The sequence below is a fragment of the Littorina saxatilis genome, linkage group LG10 (assembly GCF_037325665.1).
Source record: "Littorina saxatilis isolate snail1 linkage group LG10, US_GU_Lsax_2.0, whole genome shotgun sequence".
Lineage (NCBI taxonomy): Eukaryota > Metazoa > Mollusca > Gastropoda > Littorinimorpha > Littorinidae > Littorina > Littorina saxatilis.
Window position 1 is genome coordinate 33,236,162 of NC_090254.1, and position 24,972 is coordinate 33,261,133.

General features: G+C 42.3%; 1 protein-coding gene across 1 annotated transcript; it reads right to left on the minus strand.

Annotated features, from left to right (window-relative positions):
* Window positions 1–969: 969 nt before the first annotated feature.
* LOC138978629 (microsomal glutathione S-transferase 2-like) lies at window positions 970–20,308 on the minus strand. Its single transcript, XM_070351394.1, has 5 exons — window positions 19,924–20,308; window positions 16,848–16,947; window positions 13,349–13,419; window positions 7,988–8,069; window positions 970–1,613 (listed from the first exon to the last, which is right to left on the minus strand). Exons 1-5 carry the CDS (start codon window positions 19,997–19,999, stop codon window positions 1,460–1,462), a joined length of 483 nt encoding a protein of 160 aa, XP_070207495.1. The 5' UTR covers window positions 20,000–20,308; the 3' UTR covers window positions 970–1,459.
* Window positions 20,309–24,972: the final 4,664 nt, after the last annotated feature.

Consider the following 24,972-nt stretch of genomic DNA (forward strand, 5'->3'; position numbering starts at 1 on the left):
CGACTTTTGCACTTCTACTTAATTTGAAATTATCATATTCTTGAACATCTATGGAGCTAGAGCAGCAGTTGATTTGCTTCTGATTCATATTATGCACGACGAAGGCGAGTCATACGAGCATTTGCTCTTCTTGTCTTTTACTGTGGGGCCCATTGTTGATGTTTTGTTTGTTTGGTTGAGCACAGAGCAGTACCATCTATCTTGAAAAACACCTTTTTCCTCATGTAACGGTCATTTTTTTATCACTTGCATAAACAAATCCCCCCCCCCCCCCCCCCCCCAAAAAAAAAAAAAAAAAAAAAACCCCACCCCACCCCGCCCCACCCGCAAAGCAGATTATTTACCTGCACACAGCAAATTTACAAGTGGTGGCATCGCACAGTACCTAATGTAACCCTCCATTCACAAAACATGACCTTATCAAGCAACCAATCTCCTAAGGTCATCAAGCAACCAATCTCCTTTCAACAATAATATCTTTACGTCATGACTGTCCCCCCCCCCCCCCCCCCCTTCAAGAAACCCCCAATATGTATACTGTTAAAGAAAGTTCTGTAATATGTCTCAGCGTTTGTTTGTTGTTGTAATAATTATTTAAAGCAACTACGCAAATAAAAATAAGACAAAAATAACTCATTTAATATTTCTTGCAAGGAAACAAAAAATGAAAAAAGCAGTCCTCATTCCTCATGGGACATGGCATGGTGATAGTAAGTAACCTCAACCAAACATTCAAACATTATCGGGAGCGAGGGTGCCGCCCATTTTTTTGTAGACTGACCCACAGGAACTCAGTTGTATCAAAGCGCCGGTCGATCTACTCCTTTATCCTTCCTGTACTATTATTAGTTACACACACACATACGCACACACGCACGCTCACACACACACACACACACACACACACACACACACACACAAACACCCATACACTCCAGGCCGAAACTGAAGAGCACGTAGAACATAGCCTTCAAAACAATGTACACTTTATACCTGCAGATGATTACTGCGATAATAACAAAGCAGTGATCAGACGGTGTGTACTGTCCTGACGAGTTACGTGGCAGTCGGACCATAGGACACAATATTGAACTAAAAAAGAAAAATCGATCTTTAAAATCAAGATGTCGACAGCCATAACTCGTGTATACAAATGGCATGTGCAACAAAAATAAGTGAGAGTTATGTATTCACAGCGCTTACGTCCCTTTGTTTCTCAGATCATAACATCTCGCTCTGCCTCATTTATTTCAGATTCATACATATATACATACATGAATGAAACAAAATTCAAAAATGATTGTGAAAAAGCTAACGACATTCAGATTTTAACGTCCTCAGTCGGAGGCAGCTGTGGATAATTGGAAAAATTTTAGTTAATACGCCATCACAAATTGAAAAAGTCCCATTTCCGCCATCTTTTTCTCAAGGTCGGTGATACAAATTCAGGTCAAGGTCACTACTGTTTGCTGACGACCTTGTTGATGAGGTCGGTTGCCATGGCAGCGAGGTCAGTGTCGGCGTAACGACGCAGCAGAGCTGTGGTCACACCAGCACCACTCATCGCTAACAGGGCAAGCAGTGCGTTCACACTCAGCTTGAAGCCTGGCAGTCTGTGGAAATAATAATAATCATAATCATAACCATGAATAATACTACATGTAATAATGAACACTACAACTATGAATGAGCATTTTTGAAGCGCCCCTTCTTACTAGAGCTCACGGCGATGTACAATAGCAAACACACCCACACACACACACACATACAAAATGTGACTTTTTTCTTTTCCGCAAAGAATGACTCAAATCAAGAAAAGTGTGAGTATGGCACACACACACACACACACATAGATATACACACACACGAACACACAGACATACCCCCCCACACACACACACACAAAATGAACATACAAATACCTCTAGTTTAATGACATCTTCTTCTTCTTTGTTCATGGGCTTAGACTCCCACGTTCACTCATGTTTTTAGCACGAGTGGATTTTTACGTGTATGACCGTTTTTACCCCGCCATTCAGGCAGCATACGCCGATTTTGGGGGAGGCATGCTGGGTATTTTCGTGTTTCTATAACCTACCGAACTCTGACATGGATTAGGCCAAAAAAAAAAATAGGTGTGGTTACGGTAACATAGCCCAAAAAAATAGGGTAGGTAGGTAGGCAATCACTTTTTTTTTTAAAACTTTTTTTTCTAATGTGTACAAATTAAACCTACTTGACAGGGAAATAAGTGTGCGACTCGGGCGCTTTCGCTTTCATTGCGTTTTTTGCACTGGTTTGTTTTTTGTTTTTTTTCTTTTTTGACAAATGTAATAAAAAGTTATAGGATCGGCCCCTAAAAATAGGGTAGGTCGGGTTACCGTAACCACACCTATTTTTTTTTTTAGGCCTTACAGGATCTTTTCCGGCCGTGCGCACTTGGTCTTGTGATTGCGTGTACACACGAAGGGGGTTAAGTCACTAGCAGGTCTGCACATAAGTTGACCTGGGAGATGGGAAAAATCTCCACTCTTAACCCACCAGGCGGCAGCGACCGGGATTCGAACTCACGACCTCCCGATTAGGAGGCCGACGTCTTACCACCACGCCACTGCGCCCATCGTTTAATGACATCAAATGTGACAAGGATTAAGTACATGTACCATGCCCTGTCTTTTCTGAGGGCCCCAAAGGGTTTAAAATCGTGATCGTGATTGGCGTTTTTTGACCTTTCTGTGACCGTGATTGCCGAAATTTCCATTTCTGTGATCGTGATGGGACTTTGCCCGTGATCCGTGATGACAAAAAAATCAAGTCTCGTGATCGTGATCGTCATTTGTTTTCGTGATCGTGATGGGCATTATTGCAAACCATTTTATTTTCAACGTACATTTTTCACAGCTGTATCACTCTATGATCCTCTATTCGTCAAGGAGCCAATCCCGTTTGAAGGGAAGCAACAACACATTCAGAAATATGATTTTGACAGCGATTGTTTTCCTTTAAGAGAACCAATCACACAAAAAAAGTGCCAAACTTTATCCAATGGAAGGGCTTCGTGCAAAAGTTTTGAGTGCATTCAGTCAAATTCGAATTCGAAGATCAAAAATGGCGTGCAGCGGTACTGTCATCGAACTTCTGTTATATTTTGTGGATTCAATCCAGACCAAAGCAGGCGGCGAGAATGCCTTCCTTGGTGGAAAGGTCAGGCTACGGGTCGGTCTTTCCGAAGACGAAATATCAAGGTATGTTGATCTATGTTGCTCTATGACTGTTCTGAATGTAGGCAAAGATCTTGAAATTTGTTCAAGATCTTTGAGTTTGAGTGAGATCATTGACATTGTCGACATTGCCACGTCCGGCTGTCACTCGCTCAGTGTGACCTCGACTGGCTCGAGATCGAGTCTGCGTGTAGCCAAAACCGAAACTAGAAATGTGTTTTTCATCCCCAGCAACGTGGACACGCTTGGCATAGATTCTAATTGTCGCTTCTTTCCATTAAACTTGGATTTATTTTAGCGCCTGTAAACTTTAATATCAACAATGGGTTAAATTCAGAAACAATGGCGGGGAGACGTGCCAGTTTGGGTCACTTGATCCTCATGTCAAAGACGATCAAAGTCATGTTCGTTGGGGATTTTGTCAGGCATGCTACTTTTCCGGTAATTGCCGGAAATCCGATAAAGCCGTTTTCAAAATCCGGTAAAGTCAAATTTATTCCGGTGAAGTTGAAAAATTTCCGCAAAAACGATCCGTGTGAATATCGCGCAACGCGACCGGGCGACGGTCTCAATGAAGCCAGCGCACAGTAGTGTTGTTTTCACCAGTTTGGAGGTGTGTTGAATGGTGGTGGGGGGAGGCTAAAATGGGATTTTTTAACAAGATCACAACACTATTAACAGCCCTGAAAATGATGCCCAGAATGCACACAGATTGCACAGATTTTAACCGTTTTTTGAAAAAAAAATTCCGGGGTGGCATGCCCCCGGACCCCCCTAGTTGGCTCGCCTGTGGCTTCGCCACTGGCACTGCGCGCTTCTTTCAGGTAAAACCATTTTTGGCCTGTAGCATTCCTGTTTGTTTTTCAAGGCCCTGAAACCAGGCGATGGTGTACCTCAAATTGTATGGCAAAGTTGAAAATAAAGAACCCATCACCCATATATATACATGTACTTTAATTTCAATCCACCCAATAGTTTTTGAGAAAATGGGTTTACAAGATTTAGCTCTGGAAATGTGAAATCAGTTGTGCAAGTATATATTCATGTGTGTGAGTGAGGGTGTGGGAGTTGAATGTGTATGAGTGGAGAGAGAGAGAGAGAGAGAGAGAGAGAGAGAGAGAGAGAGAGAGAGAGAGAGAGAGAGAGAGAGAGAGAGAACAATGAAAACAACATTCTTCTTACTGATTACAAATCATGATATGTATTTCTATGTGTGTATGAAAGAGAATTAAAAAAATAATAATAAAAAAGTGCAACAGTTCTCACTTTAAGTTGAATAAACAATAGATCCAGAGGAGCGAATTACTGTGTGGTTGTGTTTACTTTGACACGTGCTTTCTGTACATGCAACTTTTACGGTGACCGTGATTTGCCACTGGTGTTCGTGATCGTGAAAACAAAAATCAAGGTAACTGTGATCGTGAAAGCTAAAATTTCCCTTCCCGTGATCGTGATGATACCCCCCCTTTGGGGCCCTCTTTTCTTAGAGGAGCAGCTATACTGAAAAATCAACAAACAAAAAAGGTATGTTGTCACAGTTGGGACGTTAAGTTATTGACAAAGAATACGTTACGTTCACAGATATATCGACCCAGCGGTCTTTTCAGTGCACAGACAAACACTAATTAGACAACACTCATCTTGCTAAAATGTTCAGCCGCTTGCAGGGAAGACACAAATGATTTAAAACACCCGGCTGGGTCGATCATATCTGTGAACGTAACGTTTTGTTTTGTCAATAATCATAGTTGAACGTTCCAACAACATCCATTTTTGATTTTTGGCTCACGAAGTGTAGCCTATGCGATCGTAACTTTGTCTGTCTGTGCGTGCGTGCGTATGTGCGTATGTGCGTGCGTGCGTGTGTATGTCTGTGGTAGAAACTTTAACATTTCGTCATTTGAAGACGTCACGTATGGCGTAAGAGGGTTAGACGTCACGCGAAGGAATGTCTCGGTCATTGTTATTTTGAGCGGGCCGAGACTATTTGGCAGTCGTGTCTGTAAGTAGAGGGCCCCAAAGGGGGGGTATCATCACGATCACGGGAAGGGAAATTTTCGCTTTCACGATCACAGTTACCTTGATTTTTGTTTTCACGATCACGAACACCAGTGGCAAATCACGGTCACGGTAAAAGTTGCATGTACAGAAAGCACGTGTCAAAGTAAACACAACCACACAGTAATTCGCTCCTCTGGATCTATTGTTTATTCAACACAAAGTGACAACTGTTGCACTTTTTTATAATTATTTTTTGAATTCTCTTTCATACACACATAGAAATACATATCATGATTTGTAATCAGTAACAAGAATGTTGTTTTCATTGGGTTTTTTTTCTCTCCCTCTCTCTCTCTCTCTCTCTCGTTCTCTCTCTCTCTCTCTCTCTCTCTCTCTCTCTCTCTCTCTCTCTCCCTCTCTCTCTCTCTCTCTCTCTCTCTCTCTACACTCATACACATTCAACCCCCACAACCTCACTCACACACATGAATATATACTTGCACAATTTCACATTTCCAGAGCTAAATCTTGTAAACCCATTTTCTCAAAAACTATTGGGTGGATTGAAATTAAAGTACATGTATGTGTGATGGGTTCTTTATTTTCAACTTTGCCGTACAATTTGAGGTACACCATCGCCTGGTTCCATGGCCTTGAATAAAAAACAGGAATGCTACAGGCCAAAAACGGTTTTACCTGAAAGAAGCGCGCAGTACCAGTAGCGAAGCCACAAGCCTGAGCCTGCTTCGCAGGCGAGCCAACTAGGGTGGGGGGGGGGGGGGGGGGGGCATGCCCCCCCGGAATTTTTTTCAAAAAACGGTTAAAATCTGTGCAATCTGGTGCATTCTGGGCATCATTTTAGGGGTTGTAATAGTGTTGTGATCTTGTTAAAAATCCCATTTTAGCCTCCCCCCATCACCATTCAACACACCTCCAAACTGGTGAAAACAACATTACTGTGCGCTGGCTTCATTGAGACCGGCGCCCGGTCGCGTTGCGCGATATTCACACGGATCGTTTTTGCGGAAATTTTTCAACTTCACCGCAAAAAATTTGACTTTACCGGATTTTGAAAACGGCTTTATCGGATTTCCGGCAATTACCGGAAAAGTAGCATGCCTGACAAAATCCCCAACGAACATGACTTTGATCGTCTTTGACATGAGGATCAAGTGACCCAAACTGGCGCGTCTCCCCGCCATTGTTTCTGATATTAAAGTTTACAGGCGCTAAAATAAATCCAAGCTTAATGCAAAGAAGCGACAATTATCAATCAATCAATCAATCAATGAGGCTTATATCGCGCATATTCCGTGGGTACAGTTCTAGGCGCTCAGCAGTGATGCCGTGTGAGATGAAATTTTATACGGCCAGTAATTGCAGCCATTTCGGCGCATATTTACCTTTCACGGCCTATTATTCCAAGTCACACGGGTATAGGTAGACAATTATTAACTGTGCCAAAGCAATTTTGCCAGGAAAGACCCTTTTGTCAATCGTGGGATCTTTAACGTGCACACCCAATGTAGTGTACACGGGGGGGAGTTCGGACACCGAAGAGAGTCTGCACACAAAGTTGACTCTGAAATAAATTTCCGCCGAACCTGGGATCGAACTCACGCTGACAGCGTCCAACTGAATACAAATCCAGCGCGCTACCAACTGAGCTATATCCCCGCCCCATTAGAATTTATGCCAAGCGTGTCCACGTTGCTGGGATGAAAAACACATTTCTAGTTTCGGTTTTGGCTAAACGCAGACTCGATCTCGAGCCAGTCGAGGTCACACTGAGCGAGTGACAGCCGGACGTGGCAATGTCGACAATGTCAATGATCTCACTCAAACTCAAAGATCTTGAACAAATTTCAAGATCTTTGCCTACATTCAGAACAGTCATAGAGCAACATAGATCAACATACCTTGATATTTCGTCTTCAGAAAGACCGACCCGTAGCCTGACCTTTCCACCAAGGAAGGCAATCTCGCCGCCTGCTTTGGTCTGGCTTGAATCCACAAAATATAACAGAAGTTCGATGACAGTACCGCTGCACGCCATTTTTGATCTTCGAATTCGAATTGCACTCAAAACTTTTGCACGAAGCCCTTCCATTGGATGAAGTTTGGCAGACTTTTGCAATTTGCCTTCTGATTGGATCTCTTTTTGTCAGTGTGTAATTGGTTCTTTTAAAGGGAAGCAATCGCTCTCAAAATCATATTTCTGAATGTGTTGTTGCTTCCCTTCAATCGGGGTTGGCTCCTTACCGAATAGACTAGAGGATCATAGAGTGTAATACAGCTGTGAAAAATGTACGTTGAAAATAAAATGCTTTGCAATAATGCCCATCACGATCACGAAAACAAATGACGATCACGATCACGAGACTTGATTTTTTTGTCATCACGGATCACGGGCAAAGTCCCATCACGATCACAGAAATTGAAATTTCGGCAATCACGGTCACAGAAAGGTCAAAAAACGCCAATCACGATCACGGTTTTAAACCCTTTGGGGCCCTCTAAGTAGGCTACATGCAGACAGACAGATCTAGATCTAGTGTCTCTCTTTCTTGCACAGTGTCACCAATGCTTACTGTGTGTGTGTGTGTATGTGTGACGGAGTGATTGAGTTTGTGTTACTGTTTGTCGATTTCTTACGTGAGCCTTGAAGGCTTCGCCTCTTGTTTATTTAGAATTTTGGAACGTTAGCAGTCTATTTTTTTGGAGCAGCTATAAGTTCAGAGCACACTACGCGCACTCACACTTACCTTTTTTCGCTGTCCTGTGCATAACCGTCAAAGTATTTTTGTCGGCCATAGATGTAGATGGCCCCAGCAATGGCGGATGGAACTGTGGAGATAAAACGCACAAGTTGTGGGAACAGGCTAGACGATTTTCGGAAATAACTCCGTCGGGTTGGTATGGGTTGTGAAAGAGTGAATGCCCTTGCCGGCTTTTCCTCTGACAAACTACGGACTGACTTATTTTACAGTGCTCCTGTCCGGGCCACATGTTTCCGACAGTCGTTTTACCCACGATCCACAATAGAGTGGAATCACCTGGACAACATAGTTGTCCACTCAGACTCTACTGAGGCATTCAAGTCGGCGCTGACCACCAGCCGCCGCTAGACGACGTCGCTGCGCACAACCACCCGTCGCGCCAAAGCCAGCAATCTGGATGCTAGCGACCCTACAGAATGAATCTGATACAGATACACACCCGCCTCGCTAGTGATTGGCCCCTCGAATGTTTGTCCGAGTACCGGTAAAAAGCAAGGGCATTCAATCCTTCACAACCCATACAAACCAGACGGAGAGTTATTTTTCTGAATTCATCTATTGACAGAAGCAATATATGCAAGTTAAGTCGGAGAGAAAGAGAGAGAGAGAGAGAGAGAGAGAGAGAGAGAGAGAGAGAGAGAGAGAGAGAGAGTCATCTTCAGTGAGGGTAGGACTGCCGGGCCATCAGTGGAAAGACCATGAACCCATATTTGGAATAGCACTAATTGTGTGGCAAATACGTCTGTAATGCACTGTCAAAACAAACGCATTCGGTCACTGACCGGGACAGGTGTCCGATCAACATGACCGATGGAAATGACATTGATCGACCGATTTCCATTTCTGCCATTTGAAGGAGTGGATATGAGGAGTCAGTTGCCTTATAGTTTTTCTTTGTGGTGGGTGTGTGTGTGTGTGTGTCAGTGTGTGTGTGTGTCAGTATGTGTGTGTGTGTTTTTGTGTGTGTGTGTGTGTTTGAGGGTGTGTGTGTGTGTTTGTGTGTGTGTGCCACGGTGTGTGTGTGTGTGCCACGGTGTGTGTGTGTGTGCGTGTGTGTGTGTAAACGGGCGCAGGTGCACTCCAATGCCAGTCAGTGTAGTATCCCATTTAGTCCCCCCTCTGAAAAGGGCCTCCGAGAGACTTTCCAGAGTTAAATAGGGCCCACGGGGGACTTTTTCAGCTCTAAAAAGGTCCGCCTTTACCGATCAAGCCTTGTTTTTGATTGGCCCCCCTACAGCAAATTCCCCCCCCCCCCCCCCTCGCATCCCAGATAGTCTCCCCCCCCCCCCCCCCCGAAAAGGCCAATTTCGGGCTGGTTATTACACTTTATTCCCTCCTCCGCATTCGGTCACTGACCGGGACAGGTGTCCGATCAACATGACCGATGGATATGAGGAGTCTGTTGCCTTATAGTTTTTCTTTGTGGTGGGTGTGTGTGTGTGTCAGTGTGTGTGTGTGTGTCAGTATGTGTGTGTGTGTGTGTGTGTGTGTGTGTGTTTGAGGGTGTGTGTGTGTGTTTGTGTGTGTGTGCCACGGTGTGTGTGTGTGCATGTGTGTGTGTTTGAGGGTGTGTGTGTGTGTGCCACGGTGTGTGTGTGTGTGTGTGTCACAGTGTGTGTGTGTGTGTGTGTGTGTGTGCCACGGTGTGTGTGTGTGTGTGTGTGTGTGTGTGCCACGACGGTGTGTGTGTGTGTGTGTGTGTGTGTGTGTGTGTGTGTGTGTGTGTGCCACGGTGTGTGTGTGTAAACGGGCGCAGGCCGGGTGCACTCCAATGCCAGTGTAGTATCCCGTCAGTTTAGTCCCCCCTCTGAAAAGGGCCTCCGAGAGACTTTCCAGAGTTAAATAGGGCCCACGGGTGACTTTTTCAGCTCTAAAAAGGTCCGCCTTTACCGATCAAGCCTTGTTTTTGATTGGGCCCCCCTACAGCAAATTTGTCCCCCCCCCCCCCTCGCATCCCAGATAGTCCCCCCCCCCCCCCCCCGAAAAGGCCAATTTCGGGCTGGTTATTACACTTTATTCCCCCCTCTGCTTCTTTACCTCTGTAAACTTGTAGAGCTAGTTATTTTTCGATAAACACCCAGCAACCAAACAAATAACGACCCAGCAACAGCCTGAATCCTCGATAGCGCAATGGGTTGAGAAGCTGTTCTGCGTCGGTACTACTTTTGCGACTGAAAAGTTCCGAACGCTCTAATGTACAAAGTATACATCTCTGGAGCAAACAATACAAACATACCACATTTAAATTAACAACTACAGGCTTGAACACATGAATCTCCATATAAAATCCATGAGTTTGGTTGTTTTCTGAATCAAGATCTGCTGTGCACAGGCGTTCATCACAAGCAAATTCCCAAGGCAAGTCACTCTCATACTTTGTCTAGCGACAAGAGTAGTTCCCCTTTCAAATTTCTTTTCACTCAGTTTCTTCGACAACAGACTGCAATCCGACGGTCAGTTTTCAACAATATTTCATTTAATAAACAGATCACACGCAACCAAATGCACACATCTCATCAATTTAAACAACATAAAGCGGTTTCATACACTATTTTCCCCAGAAAACTGAACTTCATACAGTTTTTAACGTTGGAACACGGGTGCAAAAGTTCGTCTGCTAGTCCCATTTGACGAAAGAACATTATCCAAAGCGATACCAAAGCATATACAGAACACACAATATCTGCCTTTGCCGCCACAGCAGAATAACAGCATATCTGTGTACTTGATTTTTAGTCCAAAATAAGAAAACTGACAAGAAGTGTTAACAGAATGGAATGATTTGCACGGAACTATACAACCGCGCATCAAGTTAATCGATCGCCTGCGCAGGTTGACTGGTTGAGTGAATAGGATTCGATCAAACTTTCGCAAAAAAACCCTCCTCTTTTCTTTGAATAACTGAAGAAAGGAGGAATGAAGAGGTTACACACCTCGTCTCAGTGATTATAAAAAAATAATGGTCTCAGTTCGCGGTCATGAAAAAGCTCGCTAAAGCTCGCATTTTTCATGATCCGCTAACTTCGACCATTATTTTTAATAATCACTGAGACTCGGCATGTAACCTCTACGTATCATCACGTGGCCCAGATGTCCACTGAGAGAAAATTGAGTCAAGAAACAATTACATGAACTTCGACCCATAGATCTATACTCGGGGACCATGTCCATGACTTCGACCGCTTCGCAACGCCTTTGTGACATCGGATAGTGACGTCACTTTGTTCTAAACTTAAAATTGATTCAAGATGGACGACAGCTTGTTTGCTGAAATTGCAAACTACAAACGCGATAAAACTTATGTTGACAAGTTGAAAGTGGGAGATGAAAGTGGGAAAAAAATACATAAAACACCCAAAGTAAGATGTAGGTCTGCGGAGCCGCAGCCAAAAAGGGGACGGGGAGGACCTTTTTAAAGGGTAAACCATCTGGGATGCGAGGGGGGGGGGGGGGGGGCCAAAATTGCTGTAGGGGGTCAATCGAAAACGAGGCTTGATCGGTAAAGGCGGACCTTTTTAGCTCTGAAAAGTCCCCTGGAGGCCCTTTTTAGAGGGCGGACTAAACGGGATACTTCACCGGGTATGGGCGTTTCACGGTGTGGGTATTTGATGATTGGGGAAAGGCAAACTAGGGAAAGGGGGAGGGCTGTATCACGCTCTCATAGCACGCACATTTTCTTTTTCTTGCGCTCAAAGCGAAACAAGAATAAACAAGCCAACCCTTTACCTTCTTATCGGAGCCTTTAAGACATAACAACTTTGACAAACTTATGTTTACGAATCATGCATTCCCGCTGTTTGATGGGAATACAACGCACCGAGGTTATGCAAATGTTGGAGTTTTCTTTGAATTTGACTTTACATCGCGGTAGACGTGTGTGCAACTCATATTTATGAGGCAAGACACAACTGCGACAACTGTATTTGAAAAAAAACAACAACACCCAAAGGTAGATCTTTTCCTGTAATTAGTCAAGGATTCACATTTACTCCGTTCCGTTTGTATGGCCATGTTGGGTTTGATGCGTGCATGCCTGGTTTTCTCCTGTAGATGGGTGTCGGCACAGAAGGTCTGCCCGCTGTCCTCAGCCAACATGCTCCGTCTTCATGGCAGCTCAAATTTTTTATCGAGGTTCTCTCCTCTAGATCCGCCGTGTTTCGCCTAGGGGCTTTCGCTGCCTAGTTGATAGGGTCACCTCGTAGAGGATGTGGTCATAGACCACGCACGGTCGGTCTTGGGATAGGGAAACGTTATGCTAGTCCGGAGGGATTACGCCACAATGGCCACCTCGCGAAGACCCAGGGTCCTAGACTAGGGAGGTCCAAGGGGGAGCACCGGGAGGGCTACCCCTCTACCCGCACCTCCAACACAATCCCTTCCCCTGGTAGCTTCATCCCCAAGGAGGAAACAAAGCTACCTGCAACACCCCTCACATTTACTGACATTCAACATCTCTCAGAGACAAAACATTTAGCAAGAAAAACTGCGAACGCCAAGAAGAAGAAGAAGCAAGAAAAACTGAATTGAATACAGTATAATTATTATATATATAATAATGTATGGAAAGAAGTTTGTACTAACCTTTCCATGAAGGAATTCCCCTGGGAAAATATTATGATATACCAAATACCAAATAAATAGTAAGCCCCTGTGCTCAATTGGCCAAACAGCCCCCAGCCTGCCCATCCACAGCACTGACCCAAGACACTGACCCAAGACAACCCAGCCACTGACCCAAGACAACCCAGCCACTGACCCAAGACAACCCAGCCACTGACCCAAGACAACCCAGCCACTGACCCAAGACAACCCAGCCACTGACCTAAGACAACCCAGCCACTGACCCAAGACAACCCAGCCACTGACCCAAGACAACCCAGCCACTGACCCAAGACAACCCAGCCACTGACCTAAGACAACCCAGCCACTGACCCAAGACAACTCAGCCACTGACCCAAGACAACCCAGCCACTGACCCAAGACAACCCAGCCACTGACCCAAGACAACCCAGCCACTGACCCAAGACAACCCAGCCGGCCAGGTCCATAGCCAAATCCAGGACTAAGGTGCACGAAGCCAAAGTGGGTGCCATCCGTTTGGGTGGGAACAAACCGCGGGGTCTGATTGGTTGAAATGGCAACACATCTCAATTTCAACCAATCAGACCTCGCGGCTGCGTACGACCCTTTTGAGTGGCACCCACTTTGGCTTCGTGCAACTCAGCCCTGGCCTCCTCTTGCCGCCGGCAGCGAACCGTCGGCCTTTACCCCCGCATGCGGCAAAGCCTGTGGTTTGCCGTGAAGGCGTAAAACTTCAGTTTTTTCAGTGTATATAGTAATACCAACCTGGATGGAAGAAGAGTGACGAGAGCCAGAGAGACGACACCGCTATAGGATAGAACTCCACACTGTTTTGTCTGAAATCACAAACACATTCGACTAGTGAGGCCGCCAGCCTTTTCTTCATATTGCTCTTTGTGTGGGCTTCGCATCAAATAATTCAGTAATTGTTGCAGAATACAACACGTCGAGAATACGTGTGATGTTGAAACTTGTGATAAAACCAAGAAGGTATATATACATGTATTAAAAAGTGTAATTTTATTCGTAGACTGACACATGTTGCGAAGAAAACCACGCTGAAACCCGGTGTGAAGTACAGTCACTGTACTGCAGATGAGAAATGCGATGATCATGTTCATTCGGGATGACGGTGATTATAGGCACAGGCACATCATGTTTCTCAAACTAAAATTTCCTTCGCCACTATCCACGCTCTTTCAGCAATCGCGAACATCAATTTTAGGCAACATTTGATACGGAACTTGGCCAAAACATTATTGCAACAATTTTCGCACCCAAATTAATGCATTCATTCCAGTGTCTTTTCATTAATCAGGCCTGATAGTTAAGTGAACGGCCTCAACTGACATATAAAGTTTTAATGAAATGACACTGGAATTAATGCTTTAATTCTGGTGCGAAATTTGTTGCAATAATTGTTTGGCCAAGTTTAGAACAACAGCATAGGGGTCTTCTAGTGTTACATCTTTACTTGTCTTGGTCTGATGTGTCTGTATTTGTGAGGCAGGCATGAAGGCAAATATCTAAACAAGTCGCGTAAGGCAAAAATACAACATTTAGTCAAGCTCAGTCGAACTCACAGAATGAAACTGAACGCATTGCATTTTTTTCGCAAGACCGTACACTCGTAGCATCGTCTGTCCACCGCTCGTGGCAAAGGCAGTGAAATTAACAATCCAGAAAAGCGAGGTAGCGGTTGCGCTGAGGAGGATAGCACGCTTTTCTATATATCTATTCTTGTTAACTCTCTGAACGTGTTTTTAATTCAAACATATCATATATATATGTTTTTGGAATCAGGAACGGACAAGGAATAAGATGAAATTGTTTTTAAATCGATTTCGGAAATTTTATTTTGATCATAAGTTTTATATTTTTAATTTTCAGAGCTTGTTTTCAATCCGAATATAACATATTTATATGTTTTTGGAATCAGAAAATTATGAAGAATACGATAAATGTAGTTTTGGATCGTTTTATAAAAAAATTGTAATTACAATTTTCAGATTTTTAATGACCAAAGTCATTAATTAATTTTTAAGCCTCCAAGCTGAAATGCAATACCAAAGTCCGGCCTTCGTCGAAGATTGCTTTGCCAAAATTTCAATCAATTTGATTGAAAAATGAGGGTGTGACAGTGCCGCCTCAACTTTTACAAAAAGCCGGATATGACGTCAGCAAAGACATTTATTCAAAAAATGAAAAAAAACATCTGGGGATATCATACCCAGGAACTCTCATGTCAAATTTCATAAAGATCGGTCCAGTAGTTTACTCTGAATCGTTCTACACACACACACACACACACAGACAGACAGACACACGCACACACAGACACACATACACCACACACACACACACACACAGACACACACACACATACACCACGACCCTCGTCTCGATTCCCCCCTCCATGTTAAAACATTTTGTCAAAACTTGACTAAATGTAAAACAAGTCGCGTAAGGCGAAAATACAACATTTAGTCAAGCTGTCGAACTCACAGAATGAAACTGAACGCAATGCAATTTTTCAGCAAGACCGTATACTCGTAGCATCGTCAGTCCACCGCTCGTGACAAATGCAGTGAAATTGACAAGAAGAGCGGGATAATAGTTGCGTTGAGAAGGATAGCACGCTTTTCTGTACATCTCTTCGTTTTAACTTTCTGAGCGTGTTTTTAATCCAAACATATCATATCTATATGTTTTTGGAATCAGGAACCGACAAGGAATAAGATGAAAGTGTTTTTAAATCAATTTCGGAAATTTAATTTTGATAATAATTTTTATATGTTTAATTATCAGACCTTGTTTTTAATCCGAATATAACATATTTATATGTTTTTGGAATCAGAAAATTATGAAGAATAAGATGAACGTAAATTTGGATCGTTTTATAAAAAAATAATTTTAATTACAATTTTCAGATTTTTGATGACCAAAGTCATTAATTAATTTTTAAGCCACCAAGCTGAAATGCAATACCAAACCCCGGCCTTCGTCGAAGATTGCTTTGCCAAAATTTCAATAAATTTGATTGAAAAATGAGGGTGTGACAGTGCCGCCTCAACTTTTACAAAAAGCCGGATATGACGTCATCAAAGACATTTATCGAAAAAATGAAAAAAACATCCGGGGATGTCATTGTCATACCCAGGAACTCTCATGTCAAATTTCATAAAGATCGGTCCAGCAGTTTACTCTCAATCGCTCTACACACACACACGCACACACACACACATACACCACACCCTCGTCTCGATTCCCCCCTCTACGTTAAAACACGTTAAAACATTTAGTCAAAACTTGACTAAATGTAAAAACAAGTCGCGTAAGGCGAAATTAACTACATAACATTTAGTCAAGCGGTCGAACTCACGGAATGAAACTGAACGCACTGTAGTTTTTCACAACAGTACAGCTTCGTCAATCCCCGCGAGAAGGAAATCGCTCACCTTCCACGTGCAAAACGTAGTGAAATCAACACGCCAGAATAGCGCAGTAGCGTATTGTGATAAGCAGGAAAGCGCGCTTTTCTGTATTCTTGTTAACTTTCGGAGCTTGTTTTGAATACAACCTATCATATCTATATGTTTTTGGAATCAGGAAATGATAAAGAATAAGATGACATCATTTTTGGATCGATTTCTTAAATTTTTATCGTAAGACTAATTAATTTTCGTTAATTGTGATCACATTTTAAGAGTAAACATGACATATGTATATATTTTTAGATTCAGAATATGATGAAGAATACGATGCAATCAATTTTAAGTCTGTTTGCGAAAAATCGATTTTAATGACAACTTTAATGAGCAAACTCATTAATTTATTTTTAAGCCTCCAAGCCGAAATACAATACCAAAGTCCGGGCTTCGTCGAAGATTACTTGACCAAAATTTCAACCAATTTGGTTTAAAAATGAGAGCGTGACAGTGCCGCCTCAACTTTCATGAAAAGCCGGATATGACGTCATCAAAGCTATTTATCAAAAAAATGAAAAAAACGTCTGGAGATACCATACTCAGGATCTCTCATGTCAAGTTTCATGAAGATCGGTCTAGTAGTTTTCTCTTAATCGCTCTACACACACACACACAGACACACACACACACACACACACACACACACACACACAGTCATACACCACGACCCTCGTCTCGATTCCCCCCTCTACGTTAAAACATTTAGTCAAAACTTGACTAAATGTAAAAAGAGAAAAAAAGAAAGATTATAAATTGTCTGCTGTTGTTGTACTCACTGAGCACGGAAAGTCCTGATGAAGGCAGGGTCGCCTGTGGTCTCGGGTACCGGCACCTTGTACTTCATACGAGCCAGGCCCACCCGTTTGGCGAACCGCGCTGAAATGCACACAATAACAATAACAATAACAGCACTTTATTGTCCATTAAAATATTACATAACAAGAAGAGCAAACGCTCGATCGAGTCACTTTCGCAGTTCTGAATATTATATGAGGCATCAGATGGACAGGAAGAAATTGCTATTCACAACACAATGAGTCACGTTCACATAAAATTTGAGCCCGGTCACTTTTATAGTTTCCGAGAAAAGCCCAACGTTAAGTTGTGTGTTGCCGAACAGAAAAGGCTAGTTATCTCCCTTGTTTTTCTGATAACGTTCGTAAAAGGCTACAGATGTAAATACTTTGATGTAAAGAATAATCCTACAAAGTTTCAATCACATCCGATGAACTTTGTCAAAGATATAAAATGTCTAATTTTTCCTTTGACGCTGACCTGTGACCTTGAAAAAGGTCAAAGGTCAACGAAACCATCGTTAAAGTGTAGAGGTCATTGGAGGTCACGACTAAACAAAATATGAGCCCGATCGCTTTGATAGTTTCCGAGAAAAGTCCAACGTTAAGGTGGTGTCTACGGACGGCCGGCCGGACGGCCGGCCGGACAGACTAACACTGACCGATTACATAGAGTCACTTTTTCTCAAGTGACTCAAAAATGGAAATTTTTCTTCGGCACACCCTGTCTGCCTGTAAACGATTATAACAACAATTGTATAGGACGGCACACATAAAACATAAAACATAAAAGGGATACAAGCAAATATGATATTGCACTATGTAAATTTACCCTCTCATATCACAGGAGTTGGGTTTCACAGCCGAGTAATCACATTACAAATATTTCCCACACCCAGTGCAAAGAAAGAAAGCTATGCAATACGGTATAATCATTAATCAAGTCATATAAATGTAGTGTAGTACAGGCATCCTCTGTGTGCTGAAAGCCATGTCACCAAGGTTAGAGATGTCTGTCAGCCTTCAGATACACGGCTACCACGAACTGAAACCTCTGCTGAACAATCCTTCTCATTGCGGTCAATGCGCATGCGCCAATCTTGGACTTAAAAAATGCGACCCTTTGACCGAACGAACCATGGGTTAGGGTTAGGGTTAGGATTAGGGTTAGGTTGTTCACGAGCTGATTAATCTCCCCATGTTAGTGCATGCGCATTGACCGCAATGAGAAAGATTGTTCAGGCAGAGTTTTCAGTTCGTGACACCGGTAAAGAAGAGACACACACCGTACGGCAGACGGGCGCGGCAGGCCACTACTGAGACCACAAACAGACAGACAGGCAGACATACACACAAACCGACACACACACACACACACACACACACACACACACACACACACACACACACACAGACAATTGTGCCGATCCAGTCTGCTATTTGAAAGGATAGACTGTCTATACACTGCTTTTGGGTTTCAGACGCTGATACCAGGGTCCTTTCCTTTTTACATTTAGTCAAATTTTGACTAAATGTTTTAACATAGAGGGGGAATCGAGACGAGGGTCGTGGTGTCTGTGCGTGTGTGTGTGTGTACAGCGATTCAGACCAAACTACTGGACCGATCTTTATGAAATTTGACATGAGAGTTCCTGGGAATGATATCCCCGGACATGCTTTTCATTTTTTCGATAAATACTTTTGATGACGTCATATCCGGCTTTTTTTCACACCCTCATTTTTCAATCAAATTGATTGAAATTTTTGTAAAGCAATCTTCGACGAAGGCCGGACTTCGGTATTGCATTTCAGCTTGGTGGTTTAAAAATTAATTAATGACTTTGGTCATTAAAAATCTGAAAATTGTAATAATTTTTTTATATAAAACGATTCAAATTTACGTTCATCTTATCCTACATCATTTCCTGATTCCAAAAACATATAAATATGTTATATTTGGATTAAAAACAAGCTCTGAAAATTAAAAATTAAAAATTATGATCAAAATTAAATTTCCGAAATTGATTTAAAAACAATTTCATCTTATTCCTTGTCGGTTCCTGATTCCAAAAACATATAGATACGATATGTTTGGATTAAAAACACGCTCAGAAAGTTAAAACGAAGAGAGGTACAGAAAAGCATGCTATGCAGCACAGCGAAACCACTACCGCGCTGAACAGGCTCGTCAGTTTCACTCCGTTTTGCACAAGCGGCGGACTACGGTCATTGTGAAAAAATGCAGTGCGTTCAGTTTCATTCTGTGAGTTCCACAGCTTGACTAAATGTAGTAATTTCGCCTTACGCGACTTGTTATCTTTCTTCTTGGAGTACTGACCAAAACTGACAAGAGGACACATATATATATACACGCACGCATTGACACACACACACACACACACCACACACGTACGCACGCACCGTTGACGGCGCACGCACGCACGCACGCACACGCACATACATACGCACGCACACACACACACACCCCCCACACGTGACACACACAAACTGCACAAACACACACACACACCTATACCTATTGACTGACCCGCTCTTGCAAAAAATGTAATGTTTTAATCAGACTACTAATTAAACCCGAGAGTTCAAAGAGCTATCTATATTTGGGTCCTGAATGTTAATTGTTGTTAGAACTGCGCTCAGCTCCTTTCGTTTGTATCGTATCTGTTTCCGCGTCGGATACGATGTACTGAGAACACAGTCATGACTCACATAGCGGCTTGTCTGACACTTTAGAAACACACATGGTCCATGTACAAGGAAATGCACAAAGTGGTTGTGTAATATTACGTTACGTGTAATTAACCTAGCTGTTTAAGTTTTTCATAGAAACAGCTGGCAGTAGTGAAATTTCTCATTACAAGTGAATCACTGACTCGATTCGGTTAACCTTTGCTTTCAGACTGGTAAATCTTGAAATGCTGAATCATCTTCGACTTGCTTGACAGTAGGCTACTGATAGGACAGCTGTGAAATATATCAGCTAAGCCGGAACCTCGACTGACGTAGAATACACAGATATTATACAAAAATAACTTACCTTGCTGTACTAAAGAAGCAAATGTAACGAATGCTGGCAGAGCATACTCGTCCAAATTCGCAACAGTGTTCGACATTTTTCAGCGAGACTCAGTGGTGCACGACTTTTGTACTGTCGGGTGGAAACTGAGACCTCTCAGCAGTCGACTGTTGACCTGTTTGTCGATTATACCCGGGGTCAGGCTCGTGTTTGCAACACTACACAATCTCGCAGTATACTGAATTCAATGTTAGGCGTCTCTCCCTTCGTTTGACCTGGAAACCTGTGCTGTTTACGAGTGCACACGTACGCTCTCGTCGGGGTGCGTTTTATGAGTTAAAAATGTGTAACTGTAATCATTGAAAGCCTTGCAGCCACGGAAGGCTTTAGCATATAATTATATATGACTACCTGTGATGTAACTCAGTGCTTCTACCGCGTCATGTGTTGCACTTTGGTTTTGTTTTGACGTCACGAAATCTTCTTCTTCTTCTTCTTCTTCGGCGTTCCAGCGTCACGAAATCAACCGAGCATGCACGGCAAAGAAAAGTATAACATAGGCGCTCAAAAACGCTTTTTTTTGTTTCTGGAGTTTAGCCCATTCGCTGATGAAAGTCAATTCAGATAAGGGGTTAGATGAGGCAAGAGCTTTCCTGGATAAACACACACACACACACACACATACACACTGACACACACACTTACACACCGACACCAGGGGCGGATCAGTTCATTTTATGGGGGGGGGGGGGGGGGGGGGGTTCCAAAAGTATATTGTGAAGATAAATTATGGGTGTGAAGGCGCGAAGCGCCGAGCCGACGCGCGAAGCGCCTAGCTTGCTAGGGGGGTCCGGGGGCATGCCCCCCCCCGGAACATTTTGAAAAAAAGGATGCAAAATGGTGCAATCTGGTGCATTCTGAGGATGATCATTACCAGTTTCAGGCAGCAGATTTTGTCACTGATTAATACCCCAAAAATTGAAACTCAACCAAAAAAAACCACCAAATTTTTTTTTATTTTTTGGCTGGGGGAGGGGGGGGGTTCCAGAAACCCCAGAACCCCCCCCCCTCGTCCGCCCCTGCACACACACACCGACAGACGCGCAAATACACACCCACGCACAAACACAGAGACGTGACAATCACACCCATACACACGCATGCATATAAACACGCACGCCGCACAGGCACCGTCGGACGTATGCATGCACTGTCACACACACACACTCACATCCAGACACACACGCGCGCGTGCTCGCTCGCACATGCACATTAGGGTACAAGTACCGTCATTTAAAACAAGTCGCGTAAGGCGAAATTACTACATTCAGTCAAGCTGTTGAACTCACGGAATGAAACTGAACGCACTGTATTTTTTCACCAAGACAGTACAGCTTCGTCAATCCCCGCGAGAATGAAATCGCTCACCTCCCACGTGCAAAACGTAGTGATATTGACACGCCAGAATAGCGCGGTAGCGTATTCTTGTTAACTTTCGGAGCTTATTTTGATTACAACCTATCATATCTACATGTTTTTGGATTCAGGAAATGATAAAGAATAAGATGAAATCATTTTTGGATCGATTTCTTAAATTTTAATCGTAAGACAAATTAATCTATTTTCGTTAATTGTGATCACATTTTAAGAGTAAACATGACATGTATATATTTTTAGATTCAGAATGTGATGAAGAATACGATGCAATCAATTTTAAATCTGTTTGCGAAAAATCGATTTTAATGACAAATTTAATGAGCAAACTCATTATTTAATTTTTAAGCCTCCGCTGAAATGCAATACCAAAGTCCGGGCTTCGTCGAAGATTACTTGACCAAAATTTCAACCAATTTGGTTGAAAAATGAGAGCGTGACAGTGCCGCCTCAACTTTCACGAAAAGCCGGATATGACGTCATCAAAGACATTTATCAAAAAAATGATTTTTTTTCTGGAGATACCATACTCAGGATCTCTCATGTCAAGTTTCATGAAGATCGGTCCAGTAGTTTTCTCTGAATCGCTCTACACACACACACACACACACACACACACACACACACACACACACACACACACACACACACACACACACACACATACATCACGACCCTCGTCTCGATTCCCCCCTCTACGTTAAAACATTTAGTCAAAACTTGACTAAATGTAAAAAGAAAGAAAAAAGAAAAAAAATAGTTTCAGTTATATACCTACCCACAAACACAACTAAAGCAAGTGCCTGTACTCCGAGTCATTTGTTTGACAATGACTGCTCCATGATCAAAACGGGTCATCTAAGATGTGACCCTGGTGACCTAAGACACGGTGTGTCACGAAGACAATCGACTCGAGAGGAGTTGTTTCCTGTAGAGGAGTTGTAGTACTGTCAACGGACGGAATTGTGTGGGTGATGACCGTTGAAACGTTGCTGACGGTTGCTCTTCCTCTTCGTGACACGCTTTCGTCACATTGGATGTCACGTGAAAGACGTCTTCCCAGTGTATGAGATCATTTTTGGTTTATTTCATGTTGTGAACGATTGGATTACTGCCATACACATCACAAAAAGAGAGAGATAAAATCAAATCAAAATTTATTTTTTTTCGACGGTTGTGGCATAAGCAATACAACGAGCTTTTTTCGAGTCAACCAGCCCTCGCCCAGAGAGGGGACTAATCTAATCACATATTTACACGGATATTCACGTAGAAAAAAAGGTAGAGAAAAACAACAACAGATGAATATTTACACATTACATATTATACACAAATATAAAGCGTCGTATATTTTATGTAACGTAGTGAAAACAATGCTGAATACACATGCATGAGTAAATGTGTTATTAAAGCTTTGAGTGTTTTTGTGTGGATATAATGAACACTGATGCTTTGAACAAATGAAAATAAAACTAAACGAAGTCTTCCATCACTGTGATTTTTCGTAATTTAACATTAAATACAGTGAAAGTTGTTTTTTGAAAGTATTGAGACTCATTGGGACTCTCACAAATTCCGGGAGAGAATTCCACAGGACGCTACCAGAATAGGCTAGGCTTGATTTGAAGAGATCTATCCTTGGAATTGGGACGTTAAACTTTCGGTTTGGTTTGACTTTAAAGTTTGCAACGAAAGTTCGTGGTGCACGGCCGGAAAGTATTTTGTGAAGGAGCACGCCTTCATTTGATTTAAATCTTTCTTTTAGTGGGAGAATCTTAAGTTTCTTATAATCATCAAATACAAGACTGGATTGTTTCAGTAAAATTAGTTTCAGCGCTCGCCTATGTAAACTATACAATGGTTTTAAAATATTAGCACTGGCAGAGTCCCAGATGGTTGAACAATAATCTGTGATGGTTTGTATATATGCGTTAAAGTATAATAACCTTGAGTGCTGATCTAGAAAGTGTTTAATTCTATTTAACTGATATATTTTTCTGGACATTGTTTTACATACCGACCGAACATGATGGGCCCAAGACAAATTATTATCGATATTTACTCCCAAAACTTTATGATCTCCTACCTCCTCTATTGCGTCGTTACCAATTAATATGGAATGAGGATTGTTTCGTATGTTTTGTCTCTTTTGTCTTGTCTTTCCATTACTGCCCACAATCAACAGTAGTGATTATTTCGGCACTTGATGGGATGTTGCGCAAGTCCAATAAAGCAGCGTTTCCAGCATGTCTTGTTGTTATTAACATGTATTTGGTCTTTTTAGGGTGAAGACTCATGTGGTTATACTCCGTCCAATGAATGAGATCATCTACACTGTTCTGCAACGATGAATAAACTTTGTCTAATTTTTTATCAGTAGTGTGTAGGGTCGTATCGTCAGCAAAGAGTTCGCAGTCATCATTAATACTAAGAGGAAGATCATTAATATACAGGGAAAAGAGTAGTGGTCCAAGGACAGAGCCCTGGGGAACCCCGTATAACACAGGTCTTTTGCTGGATACGGTTGAATTAACGCAGACAGACTGCTCTCGCCCAGCTAAGAAAGAGGAGAGCAGGCATAAGGTTTGGGGTGACATTCTATATTCAACTAATTTTCTTAATAGTAATTCATGATTAATAACGTCGAAAGCTTTAGCAAAATTGACGAATAAGAGTTAAGACACCACAGAGTTGATTATTATTAATGCTACTAAGCCAACTTTCAAGAAGGTTTGTTAATGCTGTGTGGCACGAATGATTTTCTCTAAAACCTGACTGGTTGGAATGTATAAGATCGTATTTCTTCAAATGAGTGGTCAAATGTGTAAATATGTGTTTTTCAAGTGGTTTTGATAAAACAGAAAGAATTGAGATTGGTCTGTAATTGGCGGGGTCGGAAGAACTACCTGATTTAAATAGCGGGATTACTTTCGCCTCCTTTAATTTGGTGGGAAAGTAGGATTTGTCAAGGCACAAATTATAAACATATGTAAGGGATTCTGCAATAAAAGGGGCAGACAACTTCAGAATTTTCCCATCAAGATTATCCAAACCACGAGTACCTGTTTGTTTTAAGCACAACAGATAATGGAAGACTTCGCTAACAGATAGCAGAGGAATGTCTAAATTATGGGTAATATTTTTTGAATCACAAAACTGTTTCAACTTGTCCAGATTATTCTGTTTCGATCTATCAGTTGTAATTATTTTGTCAACAATAGAAGTAAAATGAATGTTCAGATCATCAGCAGGTATATCAATAACGGAAGATTTTACTGTATCTTTACGAGATAATTGGTTGATCACCTTCCAGATGGCTTTTGAGTTTTGTTTTGAACTGGATGCAGCGAGCTCACGGTAATACTTTCTACGAGCTGCACGTTTCATGGACGTTACTTTGTTTCTCTGTTTTCTGTATTCTTCTTCTTTTCCCTTCCGTTTAAGAAAATCGCGGTAATCAATCGCATGTTGAATGTCGTCTGTAAGCCACTTAGGTTTGGGATGTTGCTGCACACGAGAGGTTCGAAATGGTGCATGTTTATCATATACTTTTTTTTATAAACAAGTTGTACCATAAATCAAATGCTTCGTCGGGGTCAGTATAATTATAAATCATTGCAAAATTTGTACAACTGA